We start from the raw sequence: 25,597 nt of genomic DNA, 5'->3' as shown, positions 1-25,597 counted from the left end.
TCCCCCCACGGCCCTTCAAAGTGGCAGAATAGACCCATTTTACAGATGAAAGTATGGACAACCTGAGTGGTAGGGAGCAAAGCCAGGAAGGAGAGTGAGGTCTGTCTGACCCCAGAGTCACTGAAGAGCAGGACGAGGCATCACAGCCTGATGAAGAGAATCATTGGGAGCAACTGAGTACCCAGAGAACTCTCCTGGAGAAACGGGGGCTGAGGAAAGGCCCCCACATAGCCCCACCTCCTCGGGCCTTCTCTTATACCCTGTGGGGCCTGTCAGTCTAAGTACCAGCCAGCCCTCTCTCAGCTCCAGACCTGTGAGCCCCACCCCAGGGACACGCCCACCCTCCACCCAACCAGGACCTTCTCCTGCTCCCTCCCTCAGCCCAGCCCTACCTTCCCCCACTTCCCAACATCCCACATCAGATCCCCCTCCAGGCCCATAGCCCGTAGTCCACCTCAGGCCATGCACACCTCCACCTAGAACACCCCCCTCTCCTGCAGCCTCCCTCCTGGGCCCTATTCTATACCCTCCCTCGGCCCTGTCCCTTCCCATTCAACACCTCTAAGGTGTAGGAAAGGCATGACTAAGTCCCTCAGAGACCCTCCCCCATCTCTGTCACAGCACTCACCAACCCTTCCTGTTCGCTAGGTGCTAGGTGGCACTATTGTAAGCCCTGGGGACAGAGCAGGGAGTAAGACGAGTCCGGGCTGCGTGTTGCCCCAGGCACCCACCTTGACTCAAGTCTGAATCCCCAAGTGTCTTACACAGGCCTGGTCCAGAAGCACAATGTTGGCAAGTGAACAGGCACATCCGGCTGTGCACACCCAGCCTGCTGCCTCCACGTCCAACCTGACAAGCACTTCCTGAGGCCCCTGCCCCTGTGGCTCCTGCTGCCCGGGATGCCCGCCCCTGCTTCTCTGTGTGGCCAACTCCTGCACAGCTTCTAAAGCCCAGTCTAAGCCACCTCCTCTGTGAAGCCTCCCTCAGGCCCTCCAAAGCCGAGTCATCCCTCCTTTTGGCGTGGGAATGACCGTGTCCATGCCAGTCATTTCCATCCAACCAGGATCCCCTCCCCATGAGTGGCTCATTCCTGTACCTCCAGAACGTGCCCGAAGCCTGGCACACAACAGCTTCAGAAAATATTTGTGGCACAAATGAGTGAGTCCATCAAGAGAAGGACGAAGGTTAGGAAGAGAACGACACTGGCTCATGGCCTCGGGGAGGAGAGGTAAGTGTGAGAAGAAACTCGAAGTCCCTGGGATCACGGCCCTGCTCTCTGACATCCTCTCCCTGACCTCTGCCCCTGCCTCCCACCAAGGACCCTGTGTCATCACACCTCAGGAAGGCCCTGGGACTGACAATACCCCATCCCCCAACACACAGGCCTGACTTCTGCCAGCCAGCCCAGCCTGGCCCTCAGGGCCCCTTGGTGAGGCTGTTAGGAAGTGTCTGGTTTCCTGTCTGCAGGCCATCTGTCCCTCCCCAGCGGGCTCACTGGCCCTTCTCCAGAGGGATTTGAAGTCCACTTTTAGATCAGGACTTCCCTAAGGACTGAGGGAATGTCCCCGAGACAGGCTGTCTTAGGGGGCCTCTGACATCCTGCGGAACCTGTGGTAATCCTTTCAACCTCCCCGTCCACAGCATTCACCCGCCCAGCTCAGACGTACTGAGGGGCCCCTGCAGGCAGCAGATGGCAGCAGGCTAGGGACTTGGCTGCCACAGAGAGTGTGGCTGCCTGCCACGCCCAGCCTCCCGGCCCAGCTGCCCAGACAGCCTCCCCCTCACCAGGTCTGGTGCATCACCCCACCCTGACCTCCTAGAGGCCACTGTGCCTGGCGGGAGGCAGCAGGGCGGAGGGGAGAGGGCATGGCCTGGAAGACACAGCTCCAGCAGAGACTCACTGCATGACCTCACCTTCAAGAGAGGGAAAGTCAGACAGACCTCCTGGAGTAGCTGGGAGGTTTACTGAGTGACGCCTGGAAAGGGCCCAACTCAGTGCCCCTGCAGAACACTGCTCAGTAAACATCCACAAGGGCCCGACTGCGGTCTGGTAAGACACTGGAGCAGCACCCAGAGCTGCACAGCAATGAGGGGATGAGAGGACTGGAGATTCAGAGCGCAGGCTGTGGGGCCTCAGAGGCTGGCTTCTGTCCCGACCACACCATCGACTTGCTGTGTGACCCTGGGCAAGTCGCTTCACCTCTCTGAGCCTCGGTTTCCACATCTTCAAGATGGATATTAAATAAGTTGACATGTGTCCACACACTTGGTTGGCAGGTGTGACAAAATGGCCACTCTAGTAATAGCGATTTACAGGGCCTTCCAGGGGACAGACATGTGCAGGCACCCTGCCTGTGCAGGCCTATGGAACACTCACGGGCCAGGCGTTCTCAGCTCCACTGTGCGACAGCGGACTGGCAGAGCCAGGCTGGACCACTCTGACAGCAGAGTCTGTGCTCCCTGCTCTGGACGGTAGTGCCTTGGTCCCAGTCAGGGGTTGCTGGGCACATGGGTCATATCCCCAGTGGTCTGTGCACGTCCCCGCTCCTGACTAGGACCAAGCCAGGCATTGCACAGGAAAGGCCACTTGGCCCACTGCCTCCCCACAGGGGCCACTCACCAAAATGGTTGTGACCACCAGCGTCTTGTTGGCCAGTGTCTGTGACAGGTTGATGTCCAGGGTCGTGGCGTTCATGGCCAGGGTCCGGTTAGAGTACCATACCCCAATCTGGGGAGAAGAGGGAGGTGGCACTCTGACCGGTGGCGTCCCACACTGCCCTCCCCTGCTTCCACCTCCGCCCACCCTCACCAGTCAGGGCTCTGGCAAAACCCTGGGCCCGCTCACCTCACGGTGGCCCTGCCGGGACTTCTCTAGGATGCGTAGGGTGTAGTTGGTCCTCTGCCCTTTGCTGTTGAATTCAACCCGCCCGGTCAGCCCATCATACTCTACCTAGCAGGGTGGGAGGTGGCCAGAGGGAGGGGTGGCAGGGGCCCAGAGAGATGGGCAGAGGAGGTCCAGAGGAGAAGCGGCAGAAGCGGAGGGGACGAGAAAGAGGGAGAAGAACCAGGAAGGCTCACAATTAAACAAGCAGGACAACAGACGAGCCAATGAGGGGCGATGGAACAAAGACACGGGGAAACAGCAGCACAGGTGGGCAGAGGAAAGCCAGGAAAGATGGGACAGAAGGAAGAGCAAGGAAGAGGCCCAGAGGAAGCAAGAGGCAGTGGGTGGGGTCAGAGGGGGGTGGGGGGAGCCGCAGGGTAGACACAGTAAGTCTCCCACCTGAGGCAGGCTGACCGCCCTTCGTCCCCCTGCTCCCGGCTCACCATGCGCAGGTAGTTCATGAGGCTGGTCCCGTGGGGCCAAATGTTGGCCGATGTACAGGCCAGCGGCTTCACACCAATCTCCTGGCTGCGGTTTAGCTCCCGAACGGCGCTCACCACCACGTGCACGGCATCAAACATCAGGGCAGCCGACAGCTGGGTGCGGGGCAGAGGTGGGGTGGGACAGGGGAGGAGCAGCTTAGCCAGGGGAGCCCTGAAGTCCCATGGTGCTGCCCCCTGCTCTCAGACAACTCCTCTTCCTCCAGAATGTGAAACCATGCAGGTGAGGAGTGAGGACACGTGTCTGCTGTCTTTCTTGGGGAACGAGTGTGACAGGGAAAGGTGTGCATGCTGCCCAAGCCTCTGTGGGAGCCTCTCTTCTTGAACACATGTGGCCTCGTGCCCCTGGGGAAGGGCACATCTGAGAGGGTTTGCCTGGATGGCTAGCTGTGTCACCCCCACACCGGGATGTCTGTGGGCCTGAGGGTGTGCCTGGGAACCTGCGTGTCTATGTGGCTGAGGCAGGCGGTAGACATGGCCACAGCCCCTCTCTGCGTGTGTCTAGGGGTGTTTGTGTGGGTGGGGCTGAGCCAATGTACCTGTTTGTCCATGCACAGGGTGGGGCATGGCATCTAGGAGGCAGGTGCACAAAACGGCTGTGAGCCCAGGCCTGGGAGGTAGGCAGATCTGCGCAAGAGGCCCAGCTCTACTATTCCCTGTAGTGCGCCAAGTCCCTGCACCTCTCTGAATCTTGGTTTCCTCCCCTATTAAGTGGGGATAATTGTCATCTCTGCCTCTGGGTACGAGGGTGGAAATCAAGGAAGGTAACACATGTAGAGAACTCAAAACAGTGCCTGGCACAGATACAAGCTGGCCACTGTGTGGTGACTGACAGCACCAGGCGTCTGTGTGTGCAAGAGTGTGCCTCAGCTGGGTCGATGTGCTGGTGTGGATCTCTGTGCTATACAGGCAGGCGCAGGTGTGTGGGAACGTGCCTCTGTCTGCGTACGTGTGATGCCCTTGCGTGTGCACATCAACTGCATGGCTCAGTGTCCACAGGAGTTTCTGTGCACGCAGAAATGTCTCGGTGTCTTGGTATATGACTAGATGTCTTGAACAAATACAAGAATATGCGTCTTTTGTATGTTTGCATTTATTCAACATATATTATCTGACACCTACTCTGAGCCAGGCTGTGTTAGGTGCTGGAGATACAATGGTGAACAGAGAAACTCCTGCCCTCAGGAACTCACAGTCTCTGTGTTTATACCTATATCTAAGCAAAATACAGAGCATGGTGACTAGATAAGCAAAGATAGGTATTGTGGAGGAAAATACAGCAGGGAAGGGGCTTTATTGTCAGGAGTTTCCCATATTTTAAATAGGGGGACCAAGGAAAGCCTTAAAACTGAAGGGACTTTGGAGCAATGACTTGTTGATAAGCAAGCAAGTCAATACCTCCCTGGGAACAAGTGTGCAAAGCAGTGGGGAAAGTGAGTACAGAGGCCCTGCAGTGTGCTTGTGCTGGGGCAGCAGAGGCACCTGGAGACCAGTGTGGTCACGGCGGTATGGGAGGTGGAGAGGACAGGATCGGATTTATCTCGGAGTGAGGCTAGGTGGCATGTACTCAGAAAGTGACTGGGAGGCAGCAGAGGTTCTGGGCATGGACTGGCAGAGCTCTGGAGTGCCTGTGTGCATAGCACCTGCCTGTGGGGGCCAGGGCACACGCTCACCGCAGGGCCTGGGTAGGTGCTGGCTTCACAGTTCTCCCTCCAGGACATGTTGAGGCTACGCACAAACTCATGATAGAAGGGGTGCGAGGTGTTGAACATGGAGAAGCCCAGGATGTTGGAGGAGTCCTCCACAATCCCGTCCAGGTGCAGGATGGGGAAGTCCTGAGGCAGAGAAGAGGGGTGAGGCCTGGGGCTGGGTCCCATGGGAGGGAATGCCATGTGAGGGAACGGGGGGCCAGAGGGGCTGCTGGGGGTACGCACCATGGTGGTGAGGATGTATTTGTAAAATGCAGAGGTCATTCCCAGCTCCGAGGCCTGGAGGACACGGTCAGGAAGAGGTGACCAGAGAGGTGGAGACCCACAGGCAGCAAGGGGGGAGAGGCCGGGAGGGGAAGAGATATTTAGAGACAAGCCTGGTGAGAAGATACTCTGTGGGAAATACAGTAAGAAACACCCAGAGACAGGGAGCGGCAAGGAGAAGACACATGTGGGCAGAGAGAGACCTTGATCCCCCACGTCCCACCGCGCTGACTGGTGGCTCAGGCGGGGCGTAGCTTTTGTTGGAGAGAATGGTGCCCTTGAATGCCTGCATTCCTCTTTAGGTCACATACACTGCCCCCACAATCTTTAAAAGCACTTTGCAGCAAACAGCAGCCAAGCTGACTCTTAAGATTCACGTTTTGAGCCCCTTTTCTCCAAGGAGGACAGAGCTAGAAGGCCTCTCCAGGCCAGGGGAGCCCAATCCTGTCCCCACATTGGTCCCTGGAACATTAAGTGGCACCAGCTTGCACTGCCTGAGTGTTAGGAGCTGCTACCATGAGGGTTACAGCCCATTTCACGACAAGGACATACAGGCTTGGGAGGGAAGCAACCACTGGCCCCTTGGCCCACACAGGAAGCAGAGCCAGGACCCCGGCCCAGGCCTGCCAGTCGCCTGCTCCCAAATCTTTTCTCCCAGCCTTCCTGCCTTCAGAGCCCTGTGGATTCTCTCCATACTTCTTCCTATAAGCTACAGGCATGACAGATGGTTTGAATTTTTTAAAAACCAGAGAAAAATAAATAATATGGATTAGGTTACGAGAAAACTTAGCAGAAAAGCGATGAATGATGAGTGGACACAGGTCACTGGTGGATGGCACCGATGGCACTGGTGGGCCAATGGTGGAAGGCTCTAGCACTGGCCCCCCCAAGTGCCTTGAGCCAGTTCATTCTCCCCCGGGAACCCCAGCTTCTTCACCCACAAATGATCATCATGCCAGGCCCACTGAGGCCTGTGGGCACTGGGTGATGCACTCTGTTCCCCAGGGTCCTGCCCCTGACCTGCAGAAAATCAGAGACGGGGACCCACCTTACGGAGGATGAGGTGGGAGATGGAGGCATTGGCGTCGATGATAATGGTGGACACCTTGTCATCACGGATTTCCTTGAGCAGTGGTGTGGGGTCCCGGCTGTCATCCAGCATCCTCACTGACAGCGTCTCCTTGGAGATCAGGAAACCTCGTACCAGTTCCTCCAATCGCAGCAGGCCTAGGGGTGGGGTCATCCCGGATTAGAGCCCCTCCATGTGCTTGACACAGGGCATAACTCCCTCCTCCTCACCACCATGGGGCAACCGGGGAGAAGATGAAAGTGCACTTAAGAGATGGGGCAGCTGTCTGTCCCGAGTGTAGCTGGCTGTCTTGGGGTACTGGATCCAGGGACCTGATGTCTGGGTCGTCCCAAATTAAAATCCCAACCTACCGTTCCTCCTGACCTCCAGAGGCCTACCTCCTGGCACCTTTCTGCCCCCACCAATATGTATAACAGGCACCTCACACTTCACATGTGCAAAACCAAATTCTGCTCTTTTCACCCAAACCCTCAGGTCTCCCAGGTCTAGACAGCAGCCTGGCTTCCTCTCTCCCTCACACCCATGCCCAGGCCCTCTAGGCTCTGCCTTTAAAACCTGTTTGACCCCATCAAACTGCAGCACACCACCATCACCGCCCTAGCCCAAGCCAGCACAATCTCTTGCCTGTTACAACAGCCACAGCTGCCCTCCACAGAGGCTGCCCCTTACACTGCAGCCAGAACCAGGTGAAACAGATGTGTCCCTTCTCTGCCCCAAACCCACTAACGGCTTCTCATTCATACAGAGTGAAGGGCGAAGCCTGCGAGGCCCCATCTCACCTGCTCCCCACCCCCCATTATCACCTGACCTCATCTCCCCCCCCCCCCCCCCCCCCCCGTCAGTCAGTCTTTCCAGCCACACAGATTTCACACACACATTGTCCTGCGGCCTTTGTGCTGGCTGTTCCCTCTGCCTGGAACACTCTTCTCCCAGATACCACATAGCTCCTGCCCTTAACACCTTCAGACCTTTGCTCAAATATCAACCCCCCCCATGACACCCACATCCACCATTCCATCTGATTGCCCACCTCATTCCAGCATGCTCGGTCCCCATTACCCTCATCTACTTGTCCACAGGATTTACTCCTTCTATCTAAAGAACGTCCTCATTGCCTGGCTCCCCACTCCCCCGTTCAAGGGTAATTTGACAAGAGCAGGGATTCCAGCCTGGCTTGCACACTGCCATATCCCTAATACCAAAAATAACGCCTGGCACATGGCAGGTGTTGGGTAAACACCTTTTGAAATAGGAATTCCTCCTGGAAGTAACTGAGCATACCCTCGCTCTCTCTCCCCAGCTGCAAACCCACAGACCCTCCAGCTTCTTCAACAGCTCCACCTGAATCTCAAAGACACCTCCAACCAAATGTGTACCCATGAATGGACTGTTCCCTCCCGCTCGGGCAGAACCTGGTCACTAATCATGACCCTGCCCTCTCTCCTCCTTCACAGCCCTTCTCCAATCCAGTGGTCTCTCCATCCCACTGCTGCCAGCCCATCCATCCCACCTCTCACTGGTCTCCCCACTACATCTCACATCACTCCATAGTCCACTCACTGCACTGCAGCCAAAGACCACTTCCTGCAGTACACATGGGGCCCTGTCCCCTAGCCTGGCCCTAGGGGGGAAGCTTCACTGTCTTTAGGGTAAAACGAACACAAGACCCTGGGTGATCACACCCCACTTATGCGTCCTGCTTCATGCTCCCACACACCTGCCGCAGGGAGCATCTTTGAGCCTCTGAAAGGGGCCACACTCCCTGGGTCAGACCTCTGCTCTGCCACACCCTCTGCTCAGAACATACTCCCACCCTCCTCCCCACCCTTCAGGTCCAGCTGAGATGTCCCTTTCTTGGGGATGCAGGCTCCCAACCTCCCAGACCTTGGTGTTCCAACAGCCCTACTCAACTCCTAACAGCACATATCACTCCACATCACAGCTGCTCAACAACTGTGTCCTCCCTGGCCCTGGAGCTCCCTGAAGTCAAGGACCATGCAGAGGCTTGGCAGTGGCCTGCATCTGGCAGGTGCTCAGTGCTATCTGCGGGCTAAATGGTCACTTTGTGAAGTGAGGGGAGGGGTCTGTGGAATGAGAGCTCTGGGTTCCTCAGGGGGAAGGAACAGTGGGGACTAAGAGCTGTGCCCAGGGCCCCAGGCGTTCCAACCAGGAGGCACCGACGACTGTGTGGGAGACCGGACCACTTGAGAAGGGAGTTTGGGAAACAGAAAACGAAACACCCAGTTTCCTCCCTCACACTCGGCCTTGGCACAGATGAGGCTGGCCGAGGGGTAGTTGAAGGACTTGAGGATTCGGGAGACCGCCAGGCTGACGTCCTCGTTACTGGGATACAGGCTGACAGACGCGAAACGAAGGTACTGAAGGCGAGGCGTCTCCTCGGGACCCACCTTGATGTGGGGGATCTGGACAGAGAAGGAGCCTTTGCTTCTGCCCTGCTCCCTCCTCCCCAACCCTCCCCTTCCAGGGACCCCCCACCCCACTCCAGCCCACCTCACCTCCTTCTCTCCACAGATATGGCTCACGGTGGAAGCAGATGCAGGGCTGGAGGAGGGCCCCAGGACAGACACGACCCCCTTGGGCAGGATCTGACACACTGTGAGCGGTGGGGAGAGACCACAGAGTTAAGGACCCTTTACCTCCTCTTGGTCCTCATCCTCCCAGGGAATGCCACCCCCACCCCCGCCCCACCTAGGAGTGGAACTGACAACTCCTCCACCATGGGGACCCAGAGGCCCAAGTCCTGCCACCCAACAGACATAAGGAGAGGGCACAAGACAGGGAGAGACTGGGAGAAACAGCAGCAGAGGGACTGGTGGAACCAGAGAAAACAAAGGAAGGAATGAAGAAGAGATACCAGGGGCCTCCTCCTGGCTTCAGATCCAGTGCCAGGTTCCTTGGCCTTCATCTTCCTCAGCTTTTCTAATCGCGCTACTATCTAGGGTGCATCCAACACTCCACCCTGAAGCCGTTCTTCTGTTGCATTTACTTGCTCCTTTTCTCACCCTTTCTTCCCCCTTAAACATGTGTGTGCCTCAAGACTGGAAAGTAGAAGCTGTTGCTTTGTCAGCCCAGTGCCCATTCTCAAGGCAGAACCCTAACTTTTCCTTGAGGAACCACATGGTTCCCAGGATTAATTGTCACTCAACCCAGGGTCACAGAATTTTATCTTCCTGGCCACACTGATTTGTTCAGAGACCAAGACAGGCTCAAACCAGGCCCTGGAGAGCCTTCCCCAAGGTCCGCTACAATTACTACTGGGTTTGCTGAACTGGTAAGATCTAAGCTCTGAGCTGCTAGAGCCATATTGTTACCAATTGAGGAGGGCATTCCTGAAAAAGAAGCAAACTTAGAGGAAAGTAGGACCCAGAGATGAAGACAGAGAAATTCCTGGAACATCATTTGAGCACCTGGATCCAGCCATGCCTGAAACAATCATGGGGCATCATTTGAACACCTAGTTCTATCTGTACCTGAAATTAGTCCTTAAGCCTTTAGGTGCATGACATGAGCTGCTAAGTTCTCTTTCTTCCTGAAGGCAGCCGGAGATGGGTTTCTGCCACATTCAGATAAAAGCATCATAACTAAATGCCTTGTCTTCCTACAAACTTGCTCCTTCTATGCCTTCTAATGCCACATTGGTGAAGGCCCTGTCATTTACCAAGATCAAATACCTAGAAACGACCCTTGCCTTCGATCTTTCTCTCAACAGCCAGTTAGACACCAAATCATGACACTTTTTTGTCCTCAAATTTCCTCACATCTGTCCCCTTCTCTTTGGCCCCTTCTCCTCTGCTCTACTTCAGGGCTCTCAACTCAGGTGGGTGCCAGTCTCCTCACGGACCACCTGAATCTAGCCTCCAGATTCACTTTCATGAGGTCCTGGTCTAAACCCACCGACAACTTCCCACTGCCATCGGTGTCGGCAGCATCGTTTAGCCTTCACTGCAGGCCCTGGGAGCTGGGCCTGCCAATCTGCCCAGCCTCACCTCCTACTGCCAGTCACACTCGAGATCAGACATCTCCCATGATCCCTGTGAACATGTCCTGAGTCCAAGCAGTCAGGATGGATATAACTCCACACCCTACTCCTTGGCTTCAAATACTTCTCCCTCCCTTCCACCACAGGTCCAGACTACAAGCACATGCCTGGAACACCATCTGCCTCCTCACCTTCTAGCCCGGCTTTGCCCAATTTGCATTCTGTGTTGCACCGCCAAAAGGTCCAGGAAATGTTACACCTCATTCTCCCTCTCAGTTATTTGAAATACACATAAATAAAGACTCTGGTAAGGGCAGCAGGAGAGAAATCTGTCTACAATACCTTTGAAGGCATCCTTCCCAAAGGTCTACAACCCCAGCACGTCTGTTCAAGGGACACTATTAACATCCACCCAGTCCACAGTATTCAACAAATACTCATGCACCCTTACTTTGCGGCTTACTTTGAACAACACCACTCTTTCTATATATCTTGCTCACCCTACTGAGCTCATCTTCAGTGTAGCTTTCTCCAGAGTGCTTTCACTAACCCTGCCCCTGAGGCCCCTGCCTTACTGCCTGGGCCCCTCATTACTCAGCTCTGGAGGCCAAGTGCTCCTGGCCAGATATGAAGCTTACTTTTCAAATGAGGCCCTCAGCTCCTCCAGGGTGGGACTGAGTCTGGTGCTCTCTCTCTTCCCCATACCCAGCAGCACCATCTCTGGGAGGATGACAGAGCTGACATGAAGGAAGGGACAGACAGAGCTAGAGGAGGACAAGGCAAGCTAAAGAGGTGGGGGCTGATGGACACACTGACGGGGCTGAGGGCTACCAGGCAGCCCAGCCTCACCCCACACCCCTGTGGCCCTGCTCACTGGTGTCCGTGGTCTCGTACTGGCTGTCCCGCTGCAGCTCAAAGATGTCTACTTCCACTCGGGCCTTGGCCGGGACCTCAATGATCCCGTTGATCTGCTCCCGGGCCAGGGCCAAGGCCAGACGCTCGCCACGGCCACACACCGTCTGGTCATCCAGGATTGCAGCTGAGGGGACACAGGGGTTGGACACCAGATGCCAAGATCCAGAGGTGGGAGTGGGGATGGGGACTGGGGTCTAGACTCCTGGATCTGAGGCTGCAAAGCTGGAAGTCTAGACTCCTGGGACCAGGGAAGAAGTCGCTGGGGGCTGCTGCTCCTTGTTCCTGAAGAGAGATGAGACTGGAGGCCCAGGTCCTTGGGTCCTCAGGAAATAGCCTGCCTGGGTTCCCAAAGAGGAGCCCCGGGTGTAATGGGAGGGTCTCTGAGGAGGCAGGGACAGGGCTGCAGGGCCTCACCCATGCGCAGTGATGAGAGCACCTGGCAGCTGGGGCTGGCAAAGGCAACAATCAGCAGCAGCAGCAGCTCAGCCGGCATCTTCCTCCCCTCCTCATGGGGACGCAGCTGCCGCGGCCCCCACTCGCCACCTGCAGAGATTGACCACGGGAAGATTGCTGGTGGGGAGGCCTCAGAGCCCTTTGGAGGACTGCTGGACAGGGTGGTGACCACAGACCCTGGGACATTGTGAGTGATCACTGAAGGGCCCTGCCCTCATTAGAAGCTGATAAGACAGTACTGGGGGCATTGCTAGGAAGGAAGCTCAGGAAGCTGAGGCCCAAGCAGCACTCCCAGGGAGGTGCTCACAGCACTCAGACCTGAGGGGGAGAGCCACCACTAGAGAATAGTCACAGCTACTAACAGGAGGGAGGCATGATATGGATCTCAGGTAAGAGCAAATTCCAGGGACCATCCCCACCCTAACAGGATACCAAGAAGTACTACCCCCAGCCCAGTCCCGCCCTTGTCTCTGGGCAGGCAGCTGTTACTAGGCAACAGAAATGAGCTGGAGAGGATGCAATGGTTGCTAGGCAACCCCTCCCAGGCCTCACTTGCCACCTTCCTGAGGTCCCTGGTTCCCACAATCCCACAGTGAGAGAGGCCTGGACATCCGAGGTCTGGAGGGTAGAGTATCCATGAGTTAGGAAACTTGGAGAGGGAAAGATGGGGAGAGACATACATGGAGACACACAGATGGACCTAAGGCAGCTAAGGGGCTGGAAAGAGTAAAGAGAGAAAATGGGGGAAAGAGGGAGATGGAAAGAGGAAAGCCCCCTAAGAGGGGAGAAATATGAGGAGACTCAGAAAAGGAGAAAGGAGAAAACAGGCAGAATTATAAGGGCCCAGAAAGTTGGTAAGAAGACAGGGAACTGGGGCTAAAAATGGGGAGAAACAGAAGAGGAGTTACAGGGGAATAAGGAGAGGACCAGGAGACAGAAGGAAGCAAGAGACAGGAAGGTAGGAAACAGAGGTAGAGAAAGGGCAAGCAGAAGAGAAAAGACACAAGAGAGACAGGACAGATAGGAAGACAGAATGAAGAGAGACACAAAGTCACTCATGATGCCACCAAAGAGAACCAGAAGGGAAAAGTAAAGCAGGGAGTGCACTGCCTGCTGAAGAAGGTGCCAAGCCGCACATCCCCCTAGCTCTGGAGAGCTGAAGACTGGGGGAAGACAGTGCATCTTTGCTTCCCATAATTGCTCCCCACTTCCAGCGAATTAGAGATGCCTATGGGTGCCCCAGCCTTCTGCAAAGAGACCACTGGGCAGAAATGAGTTGGGCCAGATATTTGACTCCCCCTGACGAAGGCCAAGCCCCAAGGGGAAGACACTGGGTTCCATGGGAGAAGGTTCCTATGAGGTCCACAGTGCTGAGAGGTGAGCCAGGGGGTCTCCCTGCACCCCACCCAACCCTCAGGGAAGGACAGCTAGAGCTGGTGAGATGGCAGAATGAAACCTGCTGGGGGAGGGCAGAGACACAATGCAACACTTCAGATTGTCCCTTCTGTCCAGGAAAACCTAGTCCAGGGCAGCAGGAGACCCCAGCAGTCCCTGCTCCACCCCCGACTTCCACATGACCTTGAGCAAGTCTGTCTGTCTCTCTCTGAGGGCTTCTGGTGAAGACAGGCTGCGGGGTGGGGGGAGGTGAAAGGGCATGCCGAGGGCTGCAAAATGCAATTTGGATCTAAGGTGAAGGCTTGTCAAAGGTGGAGCAGCAAGGAAAACTGGGGGACCCAGAAGGAAAACCACAGGGGAGAGCAGAGAAGTCTGGGGCTGGGAGAGAGGCAGGAGTGAGGGGGTCATCCTGAGATACCAAGGGGCTTCTGGGGTAAATCAGGAGCAGAGACTAGAAGATGGAAGACCAAGGAAGAGACAGGGTCCAAAAGCGCAGGGTCCCACAGGTGGCAGACACAGGTGGGAACAGAAAGACAGAGACAGAATGCAGGACCAGGGGTAAAGGCAGCAGATGGACACAGATGCATAGGAAGGCACAGACAGAAAGACAGACAGACCTAAAGGAAGTAACTGGGACTAAATAAGAGAGAAAGACACAGAGACATCACCTAGAAGACACCAAAGGAGACAGAAACCAAAGGGAGGGTGTGAGAGAGAAGGGGCAAGAAAAGCAGGCAGGCCTGAGCCCCACAGGCTCAAGGACTTAGGCTGAGACACTGCTGCCAACTGAGCAGAAGGGGCTGAATTGGGGGCCCTGCCAGTGGAGGGAGACAGACAAGTGGGCAGATGAGATATTGATATTGGTATCAAAGGTGAGGAGGCAAATGGGGTTAGAGAAGGCAAATGGGGTGAGAGAGAGGGCAAAAAAAATAATGACAGCAGGTACAAGAAGTGTGAGGAGGAAAAAAAATCACAAAACTCTGAAAAAAAGAGATGGCTTGTCAGGAGACTGAAAAGGTATGTCAGCCACACAGCAGATCTACAGAAGAAGGGGTGAGCAGGAAGACACAAGATTGAGAGAAAGGGACACAGACAGACTCACAAACTAGCAGAAAGAGGGAGTGAGAGGGAGGAAAACAGGTGAGAAGGACGACTGAGTGACCGGGAGAGGCACGGGCAGGAGCAGGGCAAAGCACCCATTCCAGGGAGCAAGTCCACACACAGGTGCATCCACTCAGGCTGCACGGCACTGTGGGTAATCTGGGGTGTTGGTGGAGAAAGGGGACAGAAGTGGGAAGAGAATGGGGGTTGTTTGACAAGATCACCAAAGAAAAGAAAAGACAAAGTCACAAAGTGGACAATGCAACAGGGCAGTGGCTAATGAGTAAGGGATGGAGGAAATGGACCCAGAGTGAATCTGAGGAGGAAAACAGAAAGTAAGAGAAGGGAGAGGGCCTCCAAGCCCAAGGTTAAAGAGGGAGGAGGCCAGGTGAGCAGAGGCCCTGGCAGAACACAGAGTAGACAGAGAAAAGTGTCAAGAAGGCTAGACTAGGCATGAGAGCCTCCAAAAGAAACGAGACAGAGGAGTTTGCAGAGACAGAAAGAGATCAACACAGACATGCCAAGCAATTGTGAGGGCAACAGCAAAGAAGAGAGAAGTTGACAGAGTCAGAGAGAGGCCCAAGAGACACACGAAATGGAGATTCAAAAATGGAAAGACACTTTTACGAGATAGAGACGGGATGGAATGGGGATGGGTTCATGGCAAACAGTGAGAATGAGACTCAGCGGAAAGAAGAGGGAGACAGAAACAGAGTGAGAGTGAGCAGAGCCGGTCATCGAGAACCCAGGCTGAAGAGAGCAAGGGCGGAGACATGCCAGCAGTCCGGAGAAGGAGTGAGACCACAGGTAAGAGCCCATGGCCTTCTCTTCAGGTCCCACAGGACCCCAGAAGCTGAGGGGCGAGGGTGAGCTGTGTACCCAGAAGGGGTGAGAAAGGGCCCAGGGGAATGGAGGTTGGGGAGATGGCAGGCGCCTGGTGGGGGAGGGTATTTGCCGCCCTGGGAGCAGGGAAACGTGGGGGGCCCCTGCCAGGCAGCAGTGAGTCCAGCCTTCCAGGACTCAGGCCAGCCCCAGCCCAACCCCTGCCCTGCAGACACTTACGGATCCTGGTGGGATGGAGAGCTGGGCTCCCTCGAGGCCCGAGAAACGACAGCGGGGAGGTGCTCTGGCACTGGGTGGTGGTGTGGCTGGGGCAGGGGGAGAGGGCAGTCCACAGGGCCCCCTCCCCCGCCTCCAGCGGTGGCCCCCAACTAACCCAAAACGGAGGCTCTCAGGAAGCAAAGAGGAAGGAGAGGTGGAAGGACAGGTGGAAGAGGAGAGGGTGGGCCGGGGAGGGGAGGAAGGGGGAAGGAGAAAATGGAGGAAAGAAGAGGAGGAGAGGGCGAAGGAGCAAATGGAGGGGAAGGAGGGAGGAAAAGAGGAGAGGAAGGTGAAAACGGGAAGGAGGGGGCACAGGCAAAGCCGGGGGAGGGGGAAGCCGGCCCAGGAAAGGGCCCCCGCCCCCTCCCCTAGCCAGGCCGGCCTGGGGGGGCCACTGGGGGTGAGGACTGGGTGGAGACAAGGAGGCCAGCCATCAGGAGAGGTGGGGGAGGGGAGGGTTTGATGGGGGGGAGGGGGCCACCCCTTCCCCCCTCCCCCCAGCCTTGGCCCTGCCCTGGATAAGGCAAGGGCCTGGAGTCCTCAAGCCCTCAGCCCCCGAGGGAAAAGCATGGTGGGGACGGGGAGAGGCCGAGGAGTAGAGGGGCTGGGGAAGATGGGGTGCTGAGAGACCCAGAGAGCCAAGAAAGGGGCAGGCAAGGTGGAGAGATGGGGAGGAGGGAGAGAACAAGGGAGAGGGGATGGAAAGAAGCAGGTGGAAGAGGAAGGCAAAGGAGGGTGGGGTGTCCCGGGGGGTGCCCAGCCCAGGGCTTGAGTAGGAGGGTCTGGCCACCGATTCCTGGTCCCCTGCAAGGATCAGCCTCTGGCTCCTGGTCCCCAGCTGGGCCTGCTTCCCTGCTGGCCGCCACTGCTGCCGGCTGCCGCCACCGCCACCACCACTGCCACCTCTCCTCCCCTCCGAGGCCGAAACTGCTGCCTGCCTGCCCGCCCGCCTGCCACCCGCGCTGGGTCCTGGAGCCAGGGGGGGCGGAGAGATGAGGGAGGCAGGGAGGAGGGCGGGCTGAAGGAAGGGAGGGAGGCAGGCAGAAAGAGAGGAGGGAGGGGAGTCAAAGGAGGGGGAGCCCGTATTGGTCGTATTGGTCAGGACTGGGGGGCCGAGAGAAGAATGCTGATGAGGAGAGGGCCCTGCATTGGATGAAGGGCCCACCCCCAGGCCACCCCCTCCACCACAGCATGCCGCTGCCCTGCCCAGGCAGCCCTTGGGCACAGGAGCAGAGAAGATGAGCAGCTGGGAGACCTGAAGAGAAGGCCATGCTGCTGGGGGAGAGGGTTTACAGGGATGAAGAAACATGCAAAGAAACAGAAAGACAGCCATCAAAACCCACAGAGTTGGACCAAGGTCCACAAATCCCACAAGGACAAGGACAGGGAAAAGCCCAAAGAAGAAAAAGGGTCCTTGAAGACAAGAGCGCAAGACATAGGGACAAGAAAAGGACCTTGGAGACAGGGCATCTGTGAACCCAGAGAGCCCCTGTGAAGATGGAGAAAGCCCTATGGGAACAGAAAGCCCTCCTCAGGGATGGGGAGGGGTTCATGGTGATAAGGGAAGGCCCACATAAATGGGAACAAGAAAGCACATCACAGAGATGGGGGGGGAGGACCAAGGAAAGTGAGAGAAGGTCACAGAAATGGGGGGAGACCTGCAAACACCAGGGAACACACAAAGACAGGGCTATAGATACAAGAGGCCCACTGAGGCAGGAGCAGCCAGCCCATGGAGATCCAAGAAAAGCCCCCAGAAATAGAAACAGTCCCCACAGAGGTGAAGGGATGGGTGTTGGATATGGAAATCCTCCATAGAGAAATCCTTGGACCCATGGAGATGAGTGGGTGGGAGTAAAGGCCCTAAGTTCTATAGTCACCTAAAGAGAGGCCATGGGAAAGGGCAGGGAGCTGGAGGGCAGAGGCAACCCTAGTGGGAGACTTTGTCCCCCTCAGGAGGGAGCTGAGCACAGCAGGGGGATGGAAGAGAGAAGCAGCAACACAGATCTTGGAGTGGGGGTGGGTGGCGCACGGCTGGGTAGGGGGGGTGAAGTTTGGGGGGAAGGAACATGACAGTTGGCATTGAAGGCTGAGTCCATGACTCACCACCACCCCCAACTGCTCGTGACGGGGAAGAGACACTGACATACTCACGTGCAGCACTCCAGCACACGTGACTGCATGCCTCGAGCACACATGTGGCATGTGGCAACTCTCACACTGGCCTGGCAGTGGGAAGCTCTCTGTAGCTGGCATGTGGGACATCCCCAACATACATCTGATCCTGAAGGACTGCCAACTTTGCACACCTCTTACCTAACCTGGGCAACATCTATGGCCCCCCAACACCCATTCTCAGCTTCAGCTAGGCCTGAAAGCCCAGACTCACGCCTGCCTCTAGGCCTTTGCCTGTGCAGGGACTCCAGCACAGAATGCCTGTCCTCCCTAAACGGAGCCTATCCCATCAGTCCTAATACTATACCACCACCTCAGGGAAAACTGATCCAGGCCTCAGCTGACCCCTGTGTCATCTGAAGAGAAGGGACCAGCCAACCCAAATAATTTGGGAGGTCCAGGCTGGCTGGCATTTTCAAGTGGGGAGAGGAGGCCTCAGCAGGACTAAGAACCTGCCCAAGGACCCAGAACCTGTCAAAGGCTGAGCCTAGCTTCCAGGTTCTCTGACTCCCACCCTAGGTGATTTTACCCTGAGAGAAAACTCAGATTACAGGCTTTAGAGCTCACTGATTCTCACCAACTTCTTTCCTCTCCTTGCATTTATCCACTCGACGTGCCACTGGGTGCCCCCTGCCCGCTAGTAGAACCTAGGGGATCATGCATGTAAATTTTGCAGTCAACTTCTGGGTTGGAACCCTACCTCTGTCTCTTCCTAATTATGGACAAGTTGCTAACTTCTCTGGACCTCCAGGTTTTTTTGTAAGTGAGAATAATAGTTCCTCTCTTCTAGGCTTGTTGAGAGGATTAAACTGAGTAACACATGGAAAACACTGAACACAATATTGAACATTTAATACACTCAGAGTATGCTTGCTGTTATCACTTGAGGTCAAAATAAAAACAACTCTTACGGAGCTTTTATCCTATGTCTCACAACTATCATATGGTACAGGGGCCATGATCCTCAGATAAAGAAACTGAGGTACAAGGGGTCAACTTGCCCAAAGGAACAGCTAGGAAGTAGCAGGGCCAAGATTCCTATACAACAAGAAGCATCTTGTTTTACTATTTTTATTAATTTTAGAGAAACAGAGAAACATCAATTTGTTGTTCCACTTATTTATGTCCCACTAATCATTGATTGATTCTTGTATGTGCCCTGACCAGGGATCAAACCTGCAGTCTTGGCTATTCGGACACTGCTCTAACCAACTGAACTACCCCCAGCCAGGGCTCCAAGTAACCTGGTTTTAATTACAGGGGCTTGGTATCAGGAGTTTAATCTAGTCGAAAATCAGGACCCCCAAATAGAAACGAATTGAATAACATGGCAAAATTATGAAAAGTCACACCTAGGTCTTGCTCTGTGTTTCAAAGTCCCCAGTAGCTTTCTGGCTTCAGGATGGTAAAGGACCAATTCTCTGAAACTCAGTTACTCATCTGAGGAATGGAGGTGAGGGCAGGTAGACCAAGTCAATTGCTCGAAGCTCCTGATCTTGGGTTTCAAGAGTAGCTCTAGAAACATTTACAGCAGCCCTGGCTGGGACAATGCACTCCCAGGGCCCTGAAGGCCAGAAGGGGACCGTGAGTCCAGGCAGACGCAGACAGACACTTAGACACAAGAGACTGTATCTTCCCAAGGCTGCACGGGGTCAAACGGAAGGAAGCAGAGTCCAGTCGAGTCCACCACAGGGTCACCTCCTTCAGGTTCGCACCCCGGTTGTGCTTTAGGTCACCTAACCAACCTCCACCTACCCCCCAACACACACTCCCTGTTTCTTCAAATGAAACTGCCTATCTTTGCTTTTCCTTCTACTCCATCTCCCATTTTCTCCTTCAGATTTTCCTCATTCCCTCAGATCCCCTCGCTTCTTGCTTTGCCTCTGCCATTTCTTCTTCCCCCTCCCTCAAGGGTCCCTCAGTTTTTCTTCTCTTCATGCTGCCTTTATTCCTCGCTTCCTAACAAGTGAATCTGGAAATTTAAGTTCCCCTTTTCCTCACTCCCTGTGACTGATGCTGCAGTTTCCTCTCCTCTTCACGCTGACTGGCTTTTCCCTCTCAACCATCGCTCCTCAGGGGTCCCTGCGCCTCAACTCCCCCGCCCTCGCCCTCTGGGTATTGTGTGCCTCAATCACCCCAACTTCCCCCTCAACTCCCTAGCGAGTACGCGTCCTCAAGATGGCGCCCCAACCTCACGCCGCTGTCTGACGTCATCACGCTGCCCTCCCCCTTCCCGAGCCGTCACGAGGAGTTGACACCGAGGTGTAGGAGGCGCATCCTCCTGAGGACTTTAGGGGGCGGGCACTATCAACTCGCACGTTCCCCGAAGAGAAAACGTCGCTAGTAGATTGGTTGGACGCTGAAGGAGATCCAGACGCTCACACTATTGGTCCAAGGCTCAGAGACGTAAGCGCCGATTGGCCAAATAGCAGGCGCCAGACAGGCTATGATTGGGCGCGTTTGGACGTCCTCGCAGCGGCCGGGGAGGAGGGTGGGAGGGGCGTCGTTGAGGGCGATTAGGGGCGAAAGCGAGGCTGTGGAGCAGGCGAGAAGAGACGGCGGGAGCTAGAGAGGTTGCAGCTCTAGGGTAGCCGCGAGGGGAGCGGCTGCCCGGGCCTGAGCCCGGGGCGTGCGAGACGGTGGAGGTGGGTGAGTGCTGGCGGGCGCGCGCGCCGAAGGCCGGTCTAGCCGCTCACCCTCCCCTGCGGCCTGCTCTCGCCACCCCGCCTGCGCACTGAGGGCCAGAGGGGGACGCGCGCCGGTGGTGAGTGTGGAGCGGCACCAACCGCCCGCAGGGCGCGCGGACAGCGGGGCGGGGGCAGGGCCGGGGCGGTGGATGGGGAAGGGGTCTATAATCGAGTAATGGGGCTGAGTGGGGACTGTCGGGGCTCGGGCTGAGGCCTGGGTGGGAAGGGAGGCGTTACAGCTGTCCGTAGGAGGGGCTTCAGGGGTATTTGGAGCGCCGGGTTTGGCCGTGGGGACAGTCCAGGACCTAAGTGGGTGGACGGTTGGCGGTCACTTGGGTGCCCCGGGAGATTTAGGGCGTGAGGAAAGAGGTAATCAAGTTAATGTAAAGAGAAGATCGAGTTATACCTGGAGAGAATTAAATCGTGAGAAGGATCCTGATGTGAAAGATAACAGGGAATGGACATCCCCAGAGAGCAGATTTAGAGCTGAGGGAGAGATCTGGGTGTGAAGAATGGAGTTGCATAAATGTGAAGAGGGATTAAACCAAAGTGAAGGGGGGTTGGGTACCCCTGGAATGGATTGAGAGGGGTCTGTGTTCCAAGAAGGGTTATGTGAAAAGGGTGTTTGGGTGTCCCTAGAATAGGTTGGTTAGAGGTAGTCCTTTTGAAAAGTACAGCGAATTAGGTCAAGGTGAAGAGTAGGAATTGGGTCTTCTTGGAGGGGAGTTGGGGTGGTGAGAGACGTGTGCAGCTGGCAGCGGAGGGTGTCTGGGTATCACTGGAATGAGAATGAACTGTTAGATTAATAAGAAGTTGGGGATCTGGGTATTCCCAGAGTATATAATTGGTTGGTGAGAGGGTCCAAATGTGAGGAAGAGGGAACTGGCTGTGCTCTATCTGGGTTAGGATGGGGGTGGGGAGATTCTACATAAGAAGAAAGGGTCTGGATATTCCTAAAGAGAACTTGGGCAGTGGGAGAGTCTGTGTGTGAAAGGGGTTCTAATTATTGTGAAGGGTAGTCTGGATATCCCCGAATTAGGTTAGTGTGTGTTTGGGATCTTTTTTGCAAAGAAGGGGAATTAAAATGATACAAAGAGGGGGTTTGAGCATTCCTGGAATGGGTTAGGGTGGAAGGGGGATTTTTTGCAAAGAAGAAAAGGTTAGGTTAATGTGAAGGGGATCTGGGTGGTGTCCCAGAATGGGTTAGGGTAGGTCTTTTTGTAAAGAAGAGGGGCTTGGGTTGATATGAAGAGGGTGTGAGTATCCCAGAAATGGGTTAGGGTGGTTGTAAATGAAGACAGGGTGCTTTAATCAACACAAAGAGGGGATCCGGGGATCCCAGGGGGGATTAGAAATGTAGGTGAGGCCTCAGTGCAAAGAAAAGGTGATAGATGTGACAGGTGTCTGGATACTCTAAGAGAAACAAGTTAGGGTGGTGAGGAAGGGTCTAGGTATCAGGAAAAGGTTAGGTTTTATGAAGATGGGTCTGAGTATTCTGGATGAGGGATTAGGGTTGAGGGAGAGAGCCTTTATTTGAAGAGGAGGATTGGGCTGTCATGGTTAAGTGGGAAAGTCTGGGAATGGAGATTGGTCAGGCCAATGTGAGAAATGCTGACTTAGAGGAAGGAATAGTTTGATGTAAAAATCCTGGGCGCCAGAGGGAGAGAGTTAGTGTGGGTAGCAGGGGTTGTGTCTAAAGGAGAGTCATTGCATAATGTGAGGGTGCTGAAAGGGGTGGACATTGGGCAGTTTGAGTGGTCTGGGTGTAAAAAGAGGTTGGAGCCTGGGTTGGGGGGCAGACAGAGAAAGAGCAAGGTTGGAAGAAGCAGGTGGTTAGCGCCTTTGTGGACTCCCCTGGGAGTGGAAATGGGGTAGTGAGTTGGTTGGGAGAGCAGTCAGTGGAAGGAGGTCTGAGTGGAGAGGACACAGGTTCCTGTGTGATAGGCAGGGCCTTGGGTTAGCCGTGAGGCCTGGGCGAGTGAGGGATTAGATAGGTGATAAGGAGCTATTGGGTAGAGTTTGATTCCATTTGATTCAGAGGTGAGATTTGGGTAGAATCACCAGAAAGGGACTGCTGGGAAGATTTTGTGTGTTTGGGAGAGGAAACGTTGTTAGAGAGGGGAGTAGGAGTAGAAAAATGGAAGCAAGAAGTTAGAGGTGGGTATAGATTTAGGTTGGAGGATGATAAAGGGAAAAGAATACTGGGAAGGACTGAGGAAGCAGTGGCTTAGTTGTGATTTGTCCCCACATCTCCTGTTTCCCAGCCCAGGACCTTGCTGCCACCATGACTGAGGAGTCAGAGGAGACGGTCCTGTACATTGAGCATCGCTTTGTCTGCTCTGAGTGCAACCAGCTCTATGGATCCCTGGAGGAGGTGCTCTTGCACCAGAACTCCCACGTACCCCAACAGCACTTTGAGCTGGTGGGCGTGGCTGACCCTGGAGTCACAGTGGCCACAGAGGCAGCTTCTGGCACAGGCCTCTATCAGACCGTAGTGCAGGAGAGCCAGTACCAGTGCCTGGAGTGTGGGCAGCTGTTGATGTCACCCAGCCAACTCCTGGAGCACCAGGAACTACACCTGAAAATGATGGCACCCCAGGAGGCAGTACCAGCTGAGCCACCTCCCAAGGTTCCCCCCCTGAGCTCCAGTACCATCCACTACGAGTGTGTTGATTGCAAGGCTCTCTTCTCCAGCCAGGAGCTCTGGCTGAGCCATCGCCAGACACACCTCCGGGCCACTCCCACCAAGTCTCTGGCCCCAGTTGTCCTGGGGTCACCAGTTGTCTTAGGGTCCCCCATGGGTCAGGCCCGTGTGGCCGTGGAGCACTCATACCGCAAAGCAGAAGAGGGTGGGGAAGGGGCAGCTGTCCCCTCTGCCGCTGCATCCACCACTGAGGTAGTGACTGAGGTGGAGCTGCTCCTCTACAAGTGCTCTGAGTGCTCTCAGCTCTTCCAGCTGCCAGCTGACTTTCTGGAGCACCAGGCCACCCACTTCCCTGCTCCTGCCCCAGAGTCTGAGGAGCCCACCTTGCAGCAGGAGACCCTGACCCCATCACCAGCAGAGGTACCTGTGACTCAGCCTGATCCCCTGCCATCTGACCACAGTTATGAGCTGCGTAATGGTGAAGCCATTGGGCGTGATCGCCGGGGGCGCAAGGCCCGGAGGAACAACAGTGGAGAGCCAGGTGGGGCAGCCACCCAGGAGCTCTTTTGCTCAGCCTGTGATCAACTCTTTCTCTCACCTCATCAGCTACAGCAGCACCTGCGGAGTCACCGGGAGGGTGTCTTTAAGTGCCCTCTGTGCAGCCGTGTCTTCCCCAGCCCTTCCAGTTTGGACCAGCACCTTGGAGACCACAGCAGCGAGTCTCACTTTCTATGTGTGGACTGTGGCCTAGCCTTTGGCACAGAGGCCCTCCTCCTGGCCCACCGGCGAGCGCACACCCCAAATCCTCTGCATTCATGTCCATGTGGAAAGAACTTTGTCAACCTCACCAAGTTCCTTTATCACCGGCGTACCCATGGGGTGGGAGGAGTCCCTCTACCTACAACCCCAGTTCCGCCAGAGGAGCCTGTCATTGGTGTTGCTGAGCCAGCTCCAGCAGAGACTGGAGAGACAGAGGCCCCAGAGCCCCCTGTGTCTGAAGAGAGCCCAGCAGAGCCTGCTGCCCCAGGCACCTACCGCTGCCTCCTATGCAGCCGTGAATTTGGCAAGGCATTACAGCTCACCCGGCACCAGCGTTTTGTGCACCGTCTAGAACGGCGCCATAAGTGTGGCATTTGTGGCAAGATGTTTAAGAAGAAGTCTCATGTGCGAAACCACCTGCGCACACACACAGGTGAACGGCCTTTCCCCTGCCCAGACTGCTCCAAGCCCTTCAACTCGCCTGCCAACCTGGCCCGCCACCGGTTGACGCACACAGGAGAGCGGCCCTACCGGTGTGGGGACTGTGGAAAGGCTTTCACCCAAAGCTCCACACTGAGGCAACACCGCCTGGTGCATGCCCAGCACTTTCCCTACCGCTGCCAGGAGTGTGGAGTGCGTTTTCATCGCCCCTACCGCCTGCTCATGCACCGCTACCACCACACTGGCGAGTACCCCTACAAGTGTCGTGAGTGCCCCCGCTCCTTCTTGCTGCGCCGGCTTCTGGAGGTGCACCAGCTAGTGGCTCATGCTGGACGCCAGCCCCACCGCTGCACATCCTGTGGGGCTGCCTTCCCTTCCTCACTTCGGCTCCGTGAGCACCGCTGTGCAGCTGCTGCTGCCCAGGGCCCACGTCGCTTTGAATGTGGCACCTGTGGCAAAAAAGTAGGTTCAGCTGCTCGGCTGCAGGCACATGAGGCAGCCCATGCGGCTGCTGGGCCTGGAGAGGTCCTGGCAAAGGAGCCCCCAGCCCCCCGGGCCCCACGGGCCACTCGTACACCAGTTGCTCCCGCAACAACCCTTGCAGGCTCTGCTGCTGCAACCCCTGCAGCCCCTACCCGACGCCGGGGCCTGGAGTGCAGTGAATGCAAGAAGTTGTTTAGCACAGAGACATCACTGCAGGTGCACCGACGCATCCACACAGGCGAGAGGCCATACCCCTGTCCAGACTGTGGCAAGGCCTTCCGTCAGAGTACCCACCTGAAAGACCATCGGCGCCTGCACACAGGTGAGCGGCCTTTTGCCTGTGAAGTGTGTGGCAAGGCCTTTGCCATCTCCATGCGCCTGGCAGAACATCGCCGCATTCACACAGGTGAACGGCCTTACTCCTGCCCCGACTGTGGGAAGAGCTACCGCTCCTTCTCCAATCTCTGGAAACACCGCAAGACCCACCAGCAGCAGCATCAGGCAGCTGTGCGACAGCAGTTAGCAGAAGCAGAGGCTGCTGTTGGCCTGGCAGTGATGGAGACTGCAGTGGAGGCGCTGCCCCTGGTTGAGGCCATTGAGATCTACCCTCTGGCTGAGGCGGAGGGGGTCCAGATCAGTGGCTGACCCTGCCCATTCCCCTGTTTAGCGGCACCATGCCCTGTTGCTGAAGAACCTCCTCCAACATCCCTTAAACTTCTGTACATATAGTGCCTCTTTCTCCACTCCTTCTAGCCACTGTATAAGTTCTATAACTGGATTTATTCTCTTCTGAGGGGTTTTCTGGGGTCCTTGATATGCATAAAGGCACCCCTCTCCCTTCCATGTGTTAGCACTGGTGGCCCCAAGGTGAAATAGTTAATAAAGACTGATTTGGACATTAATGTGCTTTTGGCTAGCCTGGCTGTGTGGGGTGGAATTTGGGAGCCCAGGGACATTTCCTGGCTGCATCCTGAGTGTTGCACAGGGTCTGGCAAG

The 25,597-nt window shown here is 55.8% G+C and overlaps 4 protein-coding genes across 8 annotated transcripts in view; 3 read left to right on the top strand and 1 right to left on the bottom strand.

Moving 5' to 3' along the window:
* The window catches only part of GRIK5 (glutamate ionotropic receptor kainate type subunit 5), a 51,180-nt gene extending 35,553 nt beyond the window's left edge, over positions 1-15,627 (bottom strand). For 2 of the 3 annotated variants that reach the window (XM_036012820.1, XM_028530358.2), the window contains exons 1-11: positions 15,374-15,627; positions 11,777-11,905; positions 11,322-11,486; positions 8,964-9,061; positions 8,705-8,870; positions 6,406-6,584; positions 5,319-5,372; positions 5,058-5,219; positions 3,328-3,480; positions 2,846-2,950; positions 2,621-2,728 (exon numbers count right to left, since the gene is read on the bottom strand). In XM_036012820.1, coding sequence (XP_035868713.1) covers positions 2,621-2,728; positions 2,846-2,950; positions 3,328-3,480; positions 5,058-5,219; positions 5,319-5,372; positions 6,406-6,584; positions 8,705-8,870; positions 8,964-9,061; positions 11,322-11,486; positions 11,777-11,855 — 1,269 coding nt within the window. In that variant the 5' untranslated portion in view covers positions 11,856-11,905; positions 15,374-15,627. The remainder of the gene's footprint in view (positions 1-2,620; positions 2,729-2,845; positions 2,951-3,327; positions 3,481-5,057; positions 5,220-5,318; positions 5,373-6,405; positions 6,585-8,704; positions 8,871-8,963; positions 9,062-11,321; positions 11,487-11,776; positions 11,906-15,373) is intronic. The other variant, XM_036012822.1, reaches the window with a different exon arrangement.
* LOC118497666 (carcinoembryonic antigen-related cell adhesion molecule 21-like) overlaps positions 1-25,597 on the top strand; it is an 834,765-nt gene that overhangs the window by 287,745 nt on the left and 521,423 nt on the right. The gene's annotated exons all lie outside the window — the stretch shown is intronic.
* LOC118497667 (carcinoembryonic antigen-related cell adhesion molecule 1-like) overlaps positions 1-25,597 on the top strand; it is a 746,496-nt gene that overhangs the window by 204,671 nt on the left and 516,228 nt on the right. The window lies entirely within an intron of this gene.
* On the top strand, positions 20,082-25,503 carry ZNF574 (zinc finger protein 574). Of its 3 annotated transcripts, none has more exons than XM_036012824.1 (2): positions 20,082-20,232; positions 22,539-25,503. In XM_036012824.1, the coding sequence occupies exon 2, from the start codon at positions 22,559-22,561 to the stop codon at positions 25,244-25,246; it is 2,688 nt and encodes an 895-aa protein (XP_035868717.1). In that variant the 5' UTR covers positions 20,082-20,232; positions 22,539-22,558; the 3' UTR covers positions 25,247-25,503. The 3 variants fall into 3 exon arrangements, with proteins under 3 accessions (XP_035868717.1, XP_035868716.1, XP_028386160.1); XM_036012823.1 differs by having other exon boundaries at positions 20,082-20,236; XM_028530359.2 differs by having other exon boundaries at positions 20,082-20,351.

Source organism: Phyllostomus discolor, chromosome 12 (genome assembly GCF_004126475.2).
Source record: "Phyllostomus discolor isolate MPI-MPIP mPhyDis1 chromosome 12, mPhyDis1.pri.v3, whole genome shotgun sequence".
Classification (NCBI taxonomy): Eukaryota; Metazoa; Chordata; class Mammalia; order Chiroptera; family Phyllostomidae; genus Phyllostomus; species Phyllostomus discolor.
This window is presented reverse-complemented; position numbering and strand designations above follow the sequence as displayed.